We start from the raw sequence: 13,085 nt of genomic DNA on the forward strand, positions 1-13,085 counted from the left end.
CTGACTGAGGCTGGACCTCAAGGGGAGGGCAAATGGTCTGTGGTTTTCTTGCTGTCTTTGCCTTCCGTCAGAAGCAATGGCTGAATGATTTATATTTGACCTTTCAGAGGAGCCATATGGAAGGCTGGGTAGAGTGTGGGGCTTGTGAATATTGTTTCTCTGCCTGTTGGGAAAACGTGTGCTCATTAGCTGCCTTGCTTATACCATCAAGGCGACTAAGGGTCCTTCCTGCAGGAGCTGCGTGGAGCATGGGGCCGGCTCTGCCTGGTCCTCACTCCGCCTTTGTTCTGTGGCTGGCAGCATCTGGCTGTGCTCACAGGTTTTAGTCACAGCATTTGGGACGGGAAGTTGAGTGAGAGTCCTGGGGAGCCCGTTTCCCTGCCACATTGAGCTTAGAAAGTAGCAAAAACCGTATCTTTCTCTACGTGCGTATGAACTTAGTTTTGCACAAATTACAGCCGTTGACTTAGGTTCTATTTACCTGGCTCAAATCAGAGGCTTTAAAACTTGTTACGGTGGATTTAACATGTGCTTTTAAACATTGGCACCTAAACTCCTCTGTTAAGTAAGAAATGAAAGACTTGTGGAATTACGTTTTTATTTTATAAAAATAGGGTTTTTACCCTTGTCAGCTTTTGTTAACTGAGTCTGTGTAGTTGCCATTGATGGATTTTGCCATTTGTTTCCTTTGCTATGATTCCTCGCCCGAGATCTGGATTACTACAGTGTGTTTGTTTCCCTAACACTGGTGATCCCCTCAACCCCAGTCTTAGAAATTGCCTGCATCTCCAGTGCAGGTGACCATTCCTCAGCTGGACATCAGGGGGCCCCCTAAGCTGAGCACACCCTCCCTGTGTCCCCTGTTGCACCCTGCCTCTGAATGGACTGCACACCTGCTCTGTCCTATTCCCACTCCTGTTGCTCTGGAATGCTGCCGAAGCTACGCTTCCTGAATGAAGCTACGGTAGCCTCGAAATACAGGAAAAAATGGAAGGGAACTTTGTCCGTAGAATTTCCAGTTAGGCCGGAGGTAGGAGGCAGTAAAATTTTCTACTGAAATCCTGCAGTACTCATTCCGTACTAATTCATTTATATATTTGCTGCATAGAAAACTTTAGTGACAAAAAGGAAATAAAAAAGAACAATTCACCCATCAGCTCAACCTTATTTGTTTTCATTTTTCTACGTATAACCCAGTGGAGTATATAAACAAACATAGATAAATTCTTAATGTTGCATGCTTTTTTTTTTTTTTTTTTTTTTTTATTTTTAAGGTGGACAATTGGAGGGCTGAGATTATGGCTTCTGGTTTTTTTGTATTCTTCAGTTGCCAAACACAGTCTTAGGCACTTAATGAGAACTTAATAGCTAATCAGTATTTTTAGGGTTTTGCGAGTTTTCTTTTTTCATTTTTTAAATGTTTATTTTTTGAGAGAGCATGTAAGTAGGGAAGGGGGACAAGAGAGAGGAAACGAGGATCCCAAGCAGGCTCTGTGCTGACAGCAGTGAGCCTGATGTGGGGCTCCATCTCACAAACTGTGAGATCATGACCTGCGCCAAAGCCAGATGCTCAACTGACTGAGCCACCCAGATGCCCCTCTTTTTTCATTTTTTAAATCTGTAGCCAATATTTATATCTTTATTGCATCCCAGTTTGCTTTGTGTTCCCAAGAATGTTTCTTTTTTCTGTTTTTCTGTTGAGCCTTTGGCTTTTTGGATCATAACTGAATGTCATATTGTTTGTAGGTGTATCAGACAAGTTTAAGGGTTTTCTCCAACCTTTTGTTTTCCTACAGCACTTTCGTTTACAGAAAAGTTAATGTGCCTCCTCTTAAAGGGGCCATCTCTATCTTCTTTCTCTTTGGCTCTCCTAGAACTGTGCCTGAAACGTAATATTTGCTCAGTAAATGCTTTTGTTCAATTGAACTAAACGAAAGTTGTTTCAAACATGTATTACTTTTATAATTATAAAGTTATAAAAATCGTGGGGCGCCTGGGTGGCTTAGTCGGTTAAGCGTCCGACTTTCACTTAGGTCATGATCTCGCGGTTCGTGGGTTCGAGCCCTGCGTTGGGCTCTGTGCTGACTGCCAGCTCAGAGCCTGGAGCCTGTTTCAGTCTGTGACTCCCTCTCTCTCTGATCCTCCCCTGCTCACGCTGTCTCTCTCTCTCTCCTAGAAATAAAACATTTAAAAAAAAAAGTTATAAAAATCGTTCTCTTTAAAGAAAAAAAGCTTTTGTTTTGCTTGTTCATCCTATTTTAGGATATTCTTTTCAGTGGACTTAGTCTACAAGACGCTAACAAATCCAGAACTTGAACTTGTGCTGTGGTTGTGTTTTGAATTGTGATCCCATAGGAGATCTGGTCATCATTTGTCAGAAACTTGATACATTTAAGTAAAATACTAGTTTGATTAAATATTAGCTTGATTCCATGGATTGGGGGTCCTTAAGACCATCAGGTGCAGTGATTCACCAGAAGGACTCAGTATGTGATTATGCTCAGGGCCGTGATTTGTTATAGCAAAGGATACAGAGCAAAACGATCAAAGAGAAAAGGTGGATGAGATGGAGTCCAGGAAAAATTGGGCTAAAGTGACCCACAGTTTTCTCCCAGTGGAGTTGCATAGGACGTGCTTAAATCCCTGGGCAATGAATCGTGTTATCAACGAGGAAGCTTGTTAGAGACACAGCACCCAGAGTTTTTATTGGGGGCTGACCATGTACAGACACATCCTGCCTTGTGCGTACCCAAATTTCAGACTCCCGGGAGGAAAACAGGTATTCCACATGAAACATACTATTTGAATAAGCAGGGTAGGCACAATGAACCACTCTTACCAGTTCTGGGAATGCCCAGTACTCTCCCAAGTCCAACTTCACAGACCCTAGCCTAGGGCCAGCCTTGTAAGCAGGCCTCTCAAAGGATAGCAGTAGACCTGCTCTGGTAACACTTTTCTGTACATACCATATGTTCTTAGATCACTTTCAATGCATGGACTAGACTTTGTAAATCAGCTTTTATATTCTGTATTTTCTGTAATTTAAAAATGTTTCCCAACTTTTTCTGCTGTTTTAAAGGGCCTGGAAGCCTGGGGCAGTTGATGTTGTCTTCCATTTATGTGTTGGTGTCAATATTATTGGTGCCATATTGATAACAGTGCTGAGTGGATAAGCTCTTTTCTGGAGAAAATTCCCTACATAAAACCTTTCCCTCAAAATATGGTGATGATACACTTAATATGGTGATGATAAGCACCAAGAAGTTGACTGCTCCTTCCCTTCCTCATTAGAGGACGAGGCAGGACCTGTGGGCTTGTTTGAGAGGGGCAGTCGGACATGGAACTGGGTAAATCTCATGCCTTATCTCTGAATTCTCCTTGAGCAACTATCAGGACTATGTTAAAAATTGGCCTGACAAGAAATAATGGAAATGCCTTTAAAAATAACATCTTTTCACCTCTTTTATACAGTAACTTCTTTTTTGCCACCTCCCTTCACTGGATTGGTCTAGAACTAGGCTGGATGAGCACCTTAGTCCTAGACCAAATAGGACTAGTGAGGAGTGGTTAAGGCCTACACAGCAGGCATTGGGTAGAGATGAATGGGGCATTCTTTGCATTTCTGCATTGAACACTGAGGACTTACACGTTAATGAACTGGCCATTTGTTCACCCAATAAGTATAAATTAATCCTTTTTGTTTGCTTGTTTTAGTTTTGGCAAGTTGCCATGCTTGGTGCTGGGGTATACTTTTAGCTGTGAATTCAACTTAAAACTGGCTCTTTAGGAGGAATGAAACACAGGGTAGACAAATGGAGGCATTATAAGAGAGGTTTACCAGCAAAGTGCCATAGTAGTTCAGAAACTCGGTGGGGGTTTATGTTTCATGGAACAAAAGTCAGATTCAAGTGATGCTTGCATGCTAGCATTAATGCATTTATTCTTTCATTCAGTGTGCATTATATACTTCGTCCCAGCTCATGCATGAGAGAGGGGCCTGATAGAATGGTGAACAAAAAAATGCATGGTTTTTGCTAAGTGGTCATCAAGTGTAGTAGGGAAAACAGACAAACAAGGAATTGAAGCTCTCCAAAGAGAACAAGGTGCGATGAGAGATGATCGTTTTTATTGTTTTTAAAAATTTTGCTTGAATTTCAGGTCATTATTCAATATCCTTTATTAATAAAGGAAACTTATTTTGAATGCTTATTTTTTTTTTCATGCTTTTCTCCCCTTCTCTCTAGCCTATATAAAAGGTGGGTGGATCCTTAGGAAAGCCTGGAAGATTTACAATAAATGCTATCTGGACATCAATGCCCTCCAGGAGCTGTATCAGAAGAAGCTAACTGAAGAGCCCTTGACTTCTGATGCTGCAAATGATAATCACATTGTGGCTGAAGGGGTGTCTGAGGAGTCTCTAAACAGACTGAAAGGTGCTGTTAGCTTTGGATATGGCCTTTTTCACCTTTGCATATCCATGGTGCCCCCCAACCTGCTCAAAATCATCAACCTGCTGGGTTTTCCTGGAGACCGCCTGCAAGGGCTTTCTTCACTGATGTATGCAAGCGAAAGTAAGGACATGAAGGCCCCTTTAGCTACGTGAGTAGCTGTATTGCAATGCTTTGGTAGATAATATAGTGTTGAAAGTAAGTAAACGACAATCAAAGCCTTTAAAGGAAACTTCAGGTAAATTGCTTGGTTGGTTAACACGATACCATGCCTTATGCCTTTTAATGCAGTGCCGAGAATCGTGTCTTTGGTGGTGTTTATAAGCTGACTTTAGAGAGAGGACACTGTTCTTGACTCTCATGAGTCCTGTATTTTAAACAATTAAAGAAAGCGACCACATTTTTCAACTGCAAATGATTTTATAAGCAGTTTTTGTGACCTTGACCAGAGTCCCTGCGATTCGTGACCCTGCTTTTTGAATTTTTAAGGAATACAAATTTGATAAGTCTTTTCTGTGATTCTGAAATTTTTATTCTTACCTAGAAAGTGCTGATATTGGGTCATTTTCTTTTGGTGATTCTGGTTGGCCCACTGGTCTCATATGTAGCTTGGATATCTTGTGCTAGTCCACTGAACTGAGTCATGTTAATCTGAGTCCTGTTAGTCTAAACTGAAATGACAGTAATTTAAACAGAGTGTGGAGAGACTGATAAAACTATCCAGAACGAGGATTCACCCATTCCTCCATCAGTTAAAAACAATGTGATTTTTTTTTTCCAGTCTGGTAAATATCTACCATTTGCAATTTGAGTGACTTTACCAGACACTAGATGCCCTCTGACATTTTTTTCCAAAAAATGTTAATCTCACAGAGAACTTTAGTGAGCTATTTCTACTATTCATATTGAGGAATTTGGATATTCAGTCTTAATCAGTTGGTAGCTATTAAAAATATCATTAAATTTTCATTTCAAAAATAATTTGTTCCTCCCCAAAGTCATTAAATTACATAAACTGTGGTATTTTATTAATTTGATGTAACAGTTTTATAACTTGTGATAATTTGTCTATTTGTATCTTAATATTTTCTGGAAAGAAATGAATTAGTAATGTAAATTAGTCTGCTCTGCAGAAGAGAACCGATTTTATAAACATGCTAGCAGCACACATTTACATAAAAGTATTTGTTGTGTTAGTGCAACATTTTTGTTTATTCATTGAAGGAGATCCTAATGAATTTGTTTTATTTACCTAGTTTATTTAACATGTTATTTTTCTTGAATGGATGAGTTTGAAGTAAGGGAATTTTTACATGATTATTTATTTTTCAAATTGAGCATTCTCCAAGGCCAGAGAAGGAGCCTTTTTTTTCTGGTTCTCTCACTTATTTTAACACATTAGAGTAAAATTTGTGTCTGCGGTTCCCATATTTAAATTTGGATTCTGAGGCTTACACTCTAACTTTGTGAACACAAGAGAGAACAACATTTTTCTTTTGCAAAAAAGGAATGCTTTTACTATGAGAGGACAGGAACTTCATGGTAACCAGTTCCTATTTCTGAGTTGTGCGCTGAGTGAAGCGTAGAATATGGAGCTGCACATCAGTCCATACCTTCAGAGAACCATCTGGAAGCCTCAGCAGAGCTAAATGCTTTTATCCTGTTATTTATTCTCTCACCTGGTGGGAGTATGCCGATTTATAAGCTGTGCCAAAGTTTCAGTTTTCCAAATACTGGTAAGATTAAAATGGGGGAGAATACTCTGATTTTACTTTCTCAAAGACTTGTGGAAGAAGACTGTCTTAGAAATGCACATACTGAGTTTTGAAAACGTAGAAGCGCTATGAGAAAAGTCTTGCTCAGTGTTTCTCTCCCTCTTTCTTTAGATTAGCTCTGCTCTGGTATCATACTGTGGTCCGCCCATTTTTTGCCTTGGATGGCAGTGATAACAAAGCAGGCCTGGATGAAGCAAAGGAAATTCTTCTCAAAAAAGAAGCTGCTTATCCAAATTCTTCCCTCTTCATGTTTTTCAAGGGACGTATACAACGATTAGAGGTACCGTGCCTTCCTCGTCTTTTTAAATAAAGCCTTCTGTGGATCAAATCTGTGATTCTCACTCCGGCGCTAGTATCAAAAGGAGGCAAAAGCCATTGGGCCAAGGAACGTTTTGTTCTTGTGTTTTCAGTTGCCTTGTTGCTAACAAAAGCCTCTTCCAGGAACCCAGGATGTTAGTAACCTTCTGTTCAGGAGCCGTGGGCGAGGCAGGGGTGAGCCATCTCGTTGGTAATGAGACCAGATTGGTGTACTCTAAGCCAAAGGCATAGAAGCGTTAGCAAATGTCTGAGTTGAAGAACACAAAATACGATATATATATATTTTTCCTTTTCTGGGGTTACTGATAATCTGTTTCTAAATTTTCATCGTGGTTATTGATTTATACACAGATTATTGTCTGAAATGTCAAGGACGCTGTCAGCTTTTAAACAGTGGTAGCTTTTGTTGATTTTTCCTGGGCTTCATTTGGCCAAGTCCTGTGTCAGTCGCTTTATACATGATACCCATTTAATCCTCAGAGCAACCCTATGACATTAGGCACAACATGCTTCCCCCCCTCCCTTTTTTTTTTTTTAAGTTTATTTGTTTTTGGGAGAGAGCATGAGTGGGGGATGAGGCAGAGAGAGAGAGAATCCCAAATTGTCAGCACTGTCAGCCGGGAACCTGCTGTGGGGCTTGAACTCACAAAATGTGAGATCATAATCTGAGATGAAATCAAGAGTCAGACTCTTAACCAACTGAGCCACCCAGGCGTCTCTGCACCTCATCCCCCTACCCCCAGTCTGCTTGCTTGAGGCCATGAAGATTTGAAGAAAAAAGTATTCATAAGGAAAAAAATCATACGTATGAAAAGAAGGTGGCTGTTGAGCCAGGTGCACGAAGAGCTAGTAGAGAATATTGCAAGATGTTAACAACCTCTGTCCTCCAGTTAACCGGGTGCCCTGCAGCAACACAGTTAATTCTAGTCGGCAGCCTCCTGCAAGCCTGTGAGTGCTTTTGAAGATTTTTGCCTGTGAATGCTTTTGTGAGCACAGGGTTGATTTGTTCATTAATATTTTTTTGTTGGCAACAGTGTATGTTGTTTCCTTTCCCTCATGAGGTGTCTCCTTAGACTCCTCACCTTTACATATGGAAGTTGAATTTTAGAGATCCTACGGATAATTTGTAATTGAAGCCTAGTACATACAGAAAGCACACCAGGATCTGAATTATTTAAACCTGTGTCTGAATTGGGTTTTTTTTTTTTTTCCCCTTCGTTATCTTGCAACTGATTTTCTTTGCATTCAGGCTCCTGAGCCTCCCATTACGTTTCTCTCTCTCTCTTTTTTTTTTCCCTGCCATCTTAGCAAAATAGTTCTGATCAGTTTCTTGTGCACTCTGGTCTTTTGGTTAGCGTTCTCTTCTTCTAAGCCCAGCGTTAGGGTCCTACATGTAGGGAAGGATGTTCAGTTTATTAAAGCTTCTCTGCCCCGTTGGGTTTGTGCAAGAGGAAATAACACTATGTAAGGAAATTTTAAGTCAACTAAGCTTTCTCATTTCAGTGACCATTTCTGAAATGAGAGTTGGGTTACAGGGTCAGTGCTTCCTTAAGTGTCCGTTTCTTAAAGGGCAGACATTACTCATTTTGAATAGCCCTGCACTTGATGATACCGGGTTCAGTGATGCACAGATTTGCTGCCTGGGGCACGAGCCTGAATTTATAATTGTGTACAACACAGCAGTAAGGCACCTTAGCACTGGGCATTCATTAGAATTTTCTGTCTTTACTCCCCATGTTAATGAACGCTCTAAATTAGGTTTTAAAAGTGTTCTATAGAAATGTAAAGGTAAGGGTTTATATCTTGTTAAGCTTACCATTTCAGTTCATTTTTAATTTTCAAACAAAAATGGCTAACTTTTAGCTAAACTGGTAACTTTTTTCCCCCAAACAAACTTAATTTGGCATGGTTTTAGTTTGTGCCACAATTCATTCCTATTAGGGACTGAGTGGATGCTAAAAGCAAGTGGTCATTCACTCCTGTTGGGATGATTCTAGAAATGAAGAAGCCATAGCCTCATCAGAGGACCCCTTCTGAATACAGTCTGGGGGGGGTACATAGTTGGCATTATGGTTCTTAGCAGGCATTCCAGCTCTTTCAGGGGGAGAATTGTCATCTGAGTGTGGGTGGTAGATGTTAGGACTGCTTCACTGCAAGGCAGCTTGCTTACCGAACTGATGCTTGGTTTTCAGAATAAAAAGACTGAAAGATCTGCTTCTGCTTCTGATGAGTGAGCTGTAGCATCAGGGCTGGGGGGATGTGCTGACTTTTCTATTTGGCCTTCTCAGAGGCCCAGAGGAAAGGATTTGGGGGATTCAGGGGTAACTTGGACTATTAATGGTATTCACCCAGTGCCCAGATATCAGCATTTCATTTACCTTCCTTGTGACCATGAGGAAGCTGGTGGGGGTAGGAGGGCGGGCATGGAATCCTTTGTTTTCAGATGATGTACTGCCCAGAGAGGCTGTTACAGCTCTTGTCAGAGGCTTTTCTTTCTCTGCTGACAAATGTGCTTGCAAAGAATGTTTCTTTGTTTGGTTTTTGGTGGGTTTTTTTTGTTTGTTTGTTTTTGCTTTTTAGCAAGCATTTAGGTTAGCGATAGGACCCCTTGAGTGTCCACAAACAGTCCAAGAACATGGTCTGGGGGCTTTAACCTCGCAGATGCGGCATGTGACACCGTTTCTTCAGTGAGTCAGTCTGCATAATTGGAACAGCTGCTTTAGGGTGTGCGTGCTGTCCTGCAGGGTGACTAGCGCAGCGTGTGCTGGTTACGTTATTTTCTGTGCGCATTCTTTGCAACTCCTGTGCCCTTGCCCACTCTCTAATTTCATGAACAACTTTTCACCTCCTCTGGGACAATTTGGAATCCATCCGGGAGGATGGTTTTTGGACCTAGCCACCCCATCCTGACACTTGATAACCCTTGCCGTGGTGGTTCTGTTGTTTCCTGTTGTTAGAGCCTAACCTGACCTCACAGTGGAGTTCCCCACCTTTGGTGGTAAGTGGGGTGCATTTGCACCCCGGGATGGAGTGTATACCCTGTGCTCTCTGGGGGGTGCCAGAGCACGAATGTCTGCCAGACTGGAGAAAGAATTTTCTCTTTACTGCCTTTGCTTCTCCCCACTGTATGTCTGTGTACTCCCGCCTCCTACCCTCTCCAGCCTTGTGTTCTCATTACCTGTCCAGGGCCCATTACCTGTCCAGGGCCCGTGGACCTCTCCCGTGTGACTTCTCATGTTGCCAGGAGGCATAAATGGGTTCCTGTGGTACTTAGCATGGGATAAACGATGTAGAACTAGCATGTGATAGGTTTTATTGTTACTGAGTGCTTAAGCCTGGGAAGTAGACATATCGAATTTCTTACTCTTTTTTTTTTTTTTTTCTTTTCTTTTTAGGAGGCAAAAAAATGTTTTGATGTTGAAAGCTTTTGGTAAAAGCAGACCCATGATTGGCAGAGTGGGTGGCAAGTAGCTAGAGGGGCGTCAGTCCTTCACAATATCTAAATTCACTTTTCCCCGATTTTCCATAATGCAAGCAGCTATTAGGAAGTTGTCCTAGATGTTGTATAGTAGTCTCGTTTTTAAAATGTGAATTTCTAATAGTTTTGAATTTTTGTACTTCCATGAATTTTTACCCAGGTAAACTTATGGTACTGATAAGTCTATTGAGTATACAAGTGATTAATGAATATTTTTCTTGATTGTTTTAAAAAGTATCAGGGACAAGCCAACATTTTAATCACTTGCTTTTATTTGTCTCTAGTCCTCTTTTTTCCCCCAAAACAATACAGATTTCCTCCTCTTCAGGTTTAACCATCTACTTAGTATGTAACATATACAAGTATTTGGTTTTATATGCATATACTTTCATTACACACTTTATATCATGTGATTGTTTAGTAATCAAACTAAGTTTTAATATTTAAACTAATGAAAGTTGATAAACCTTCTAATAAGGTGGTTATTCTGCAGGCATTTTGAGAACTCTTACTTTGAAACTTTTCTAAGCTGAGACTCCTACGTTTTGAATATCCTGAGTGCTAGCATTTTAAAATCTTAGGTTTGGTTTTGGGGAGCACTAGTCTGGGCATAGCACAAGACTGGGCCTCAGTGTATATTTGAATGAATAGATTAGTCTGTCGATCAATGAGAAATCCATTGATCAATGAGAGCAATGTCTTTTCTTTATTAAGAAAAAGCTGGTTATCAAAGACTGTCTGCACATAAGCCTGTTTCTGAAACCAGTTCTGAAAAAGGAAATGCAAAATGTCTTCACATTTGGTATAAGAGGTTGTCCTCCTAAGGAGGGTACAGAATCAGATATTTAAGTTCTGATGCACTGGTTGGAGAAGTACAGCTCTGAAGAAGTGAATTGAATAAATGAGGTAAAATGCAGCTGGACTGAAATGAAGTCTCTGTGGGGCACCTGGGTGGCTCAGTTGGTTGAGCGTCCAACTTCAGCTCAGGTCATGATGTTGGGAGTTCACAAGTTCGAGCTGCACATCAGACTCTGTGCTGACAGTTCAGTGTATATTTGTTGCTTTGGATTCTGTGTCTCCCTTGCTCTCTCTGCCCCTCTCCTGCTCTTTCTCTCTCAAAAATAAATAAAAACATTAAAAATTTTTTTAAAGAAATGAAGTCTCTGCAAACCATAAGAGACTCTTAAATACAAACTGAGGGTTGATGCAGGGGTGTTGGGGGGGGTGGGCTAAATAGGTGATGGGTATTAAGGAGGGCACTTGTTGGGATGAGTGCCAGGTGTTACATGTAAGTGAGGAATTACTAAATTCTATTCCTGAAATCGTTATTACGCTATATGTTAACTAATGTGGATTTAAATTTTTTAAAAAATCTTGCAACCACACATACACACAAAAGAAATGAAGTCTCTGCTTATGGCAGGGGTACCCAAATCAATAGGTACGAGCCCCCGTACTCCTCTGGCTCAACCAGGGAGGCACTTGACCGTGAGTGCCACTCAGACAATTATAGCCATTACAGTACTGCTTCACGAGGACAAAAGGAAGTTTGTGCAAGGCCTGGAGGCTGCACTGAAGAAGTTACAATGAACTTGACCTTCTATATGTGTGCGTATGTCCCCTGATCATCTCCTCTTTCTCTGACTTGAAGCTGCCTTGTTTGTACTGGCAAACACCGCCCCCTCACTGCAGTCTGCTCCCCTGTTTTGTACTTCCCCTCCCACCCCTCCTCTCCCTTCTGAGAATGGTGGGATGTGGTTTCTTTCCCCTGAATGGTGTCTGCGGGGACTTGCTTTGATGGTTGACCTTCGCTTTGCTATATTCATGTCACCCCGCTGTCCCTCTCCTTCTCAGGCGGTCAGGGTTTTCTTATCCTTATTTTCTACTAGCCGTGAAGTTCTGGGTGAAAGGCTTGCACACGTCTATACCAGCATGTGTTCTGTCTGTGGACCTTCTTCCTGCCCATTATTTTAGGCGGCTTCAGTGGTCTCAGGTGCCTTTTAAAACTTGGAGTGCTTTCTCTTTATACTTTTATTAAGATGGAAGGACATTTTTCAATGGTGCTCCCCACAGTAAGTGGGAGGGCTTTGTTGCTATTTAGCCCACCAGTTCATGATTGGGACAGGGACAGAAAAGTGGAGGTGGATCACTTTGGTGATGAATTTATCAGCTAGAGAAAAGAAGGTCATGGAAAGCACGGCCCAGTGCGGAAGGGCCAAATACTGCAGAGGGTCGGTGCCTGAGCTCTCTGCTCTTGGGCATGTTGACATTAGCGGAGCTGTTTGGTAGCAGCGTTTCTCTGCATCTGTCAGAGAGCAAGCCTGCCTCTTGTATTTGAACAGCATGCCTTGCTGGCATGATGTAATGTTGTTATTTATAGCATCAGGAAGAAGGCAATGCAAGAAGAGAATTAATTCCCTGAAGTTCTGTTCATTGTAGTCTTCTCTCCCTCCACCATACAGGGTTATCTTTATTATTTCAGGTGCCAAAAAAAAAATACAGTTGCCATTTATTCTTAGAAGAACACAAAACGAGAGATTGGTTCAAGCTGGTGTGGGGGGGAGGGGAGATATATTCATCTCCACTTTCCAGTGAGATAAATCTGTGTCATGTGGTTTAATAACTCTGTTCACTTTGAAATAAGAAGAGGGTAGTAACCCAAATGGCTAATAGGTTAAATACATTTGCTATTCTTTCAACTCCATCATTACAGGGGGTTGGGCTGAAAGCAAGTAGAAGGTTAATGATTTTTATCCCTCAGCTCACTAAGTGCTAAGAGGATGAGCTTTCCCTTGCCTGCATTAGCCCTGGTCCTAAGGGTAAGGGTTCAGTGCACAATCTGTTGGTTAGGTGTCCTTGCTAACAGAATTGCTAAACCGATTCTGCTACTCAGTGGCATTAATGCTGAATCACAGGTAATAAGCGGGTTGTCCCAACATGTTCTCCTGCATGCTACAGGTGATGAGGAAGGCCTCTCCTTTTAAAACACATACGTAATAGTTTAAGATGCTAGGGCGCCTGGGTGGCTCAGTCAGGGAAGCGTCCGCTTTGGCTCAGGTCATGATC

At 41.5% G+C, this 13,085-nt stretch overlaps 1 protein-coding gene across 3 annotated transcripts in view; it reads left to right on the plus strand.

Annotated features, from left to right (window-relative positions):
- TTC39C (tetratricopeptide repeat domain 39C) overlaps positions 1-13,085 on the plus strand; it is a 54,611-nt gene that overhangs the window by 8,714 nt on the left and 32,812 nt on the right. The window contains exons 4-5 of one of the 3 annotated variants that reach the window (XM_077778150.1): positions 4,245-4,599; positions 6,335-6,503. In XM_077778150.1, the coding sequence (XP_077634276.1) occupies positions 4,245-4,599; positions 6,335-6,503 (524 nt within the window). Of the gene's footprint in view, positions 1-4,244; positions 4,600-6,334; positions 6,504-13,085 lie in introns of those variants that run through there. The other 2 variants (XM_077778152.1, XM_077778151.1) reach the window with 2 other exon arrangements.

Source organism: Crocuta crocuta, unplaced genomic scaffold (assembly GCF_008692635.1).
Source record: "Crocuta crocuta isolate KB4526 unplaced genomic scaffold, BGI_CrCroc_1.0 scaffold26, whole genome shotgun sequence".
Taxonomy (NCBI): Eukaryota; Metazoa; Chordata; class Mammalia; order Carnivora; family Hyaenidae; genus Crocuta; species Crocuta crocuta.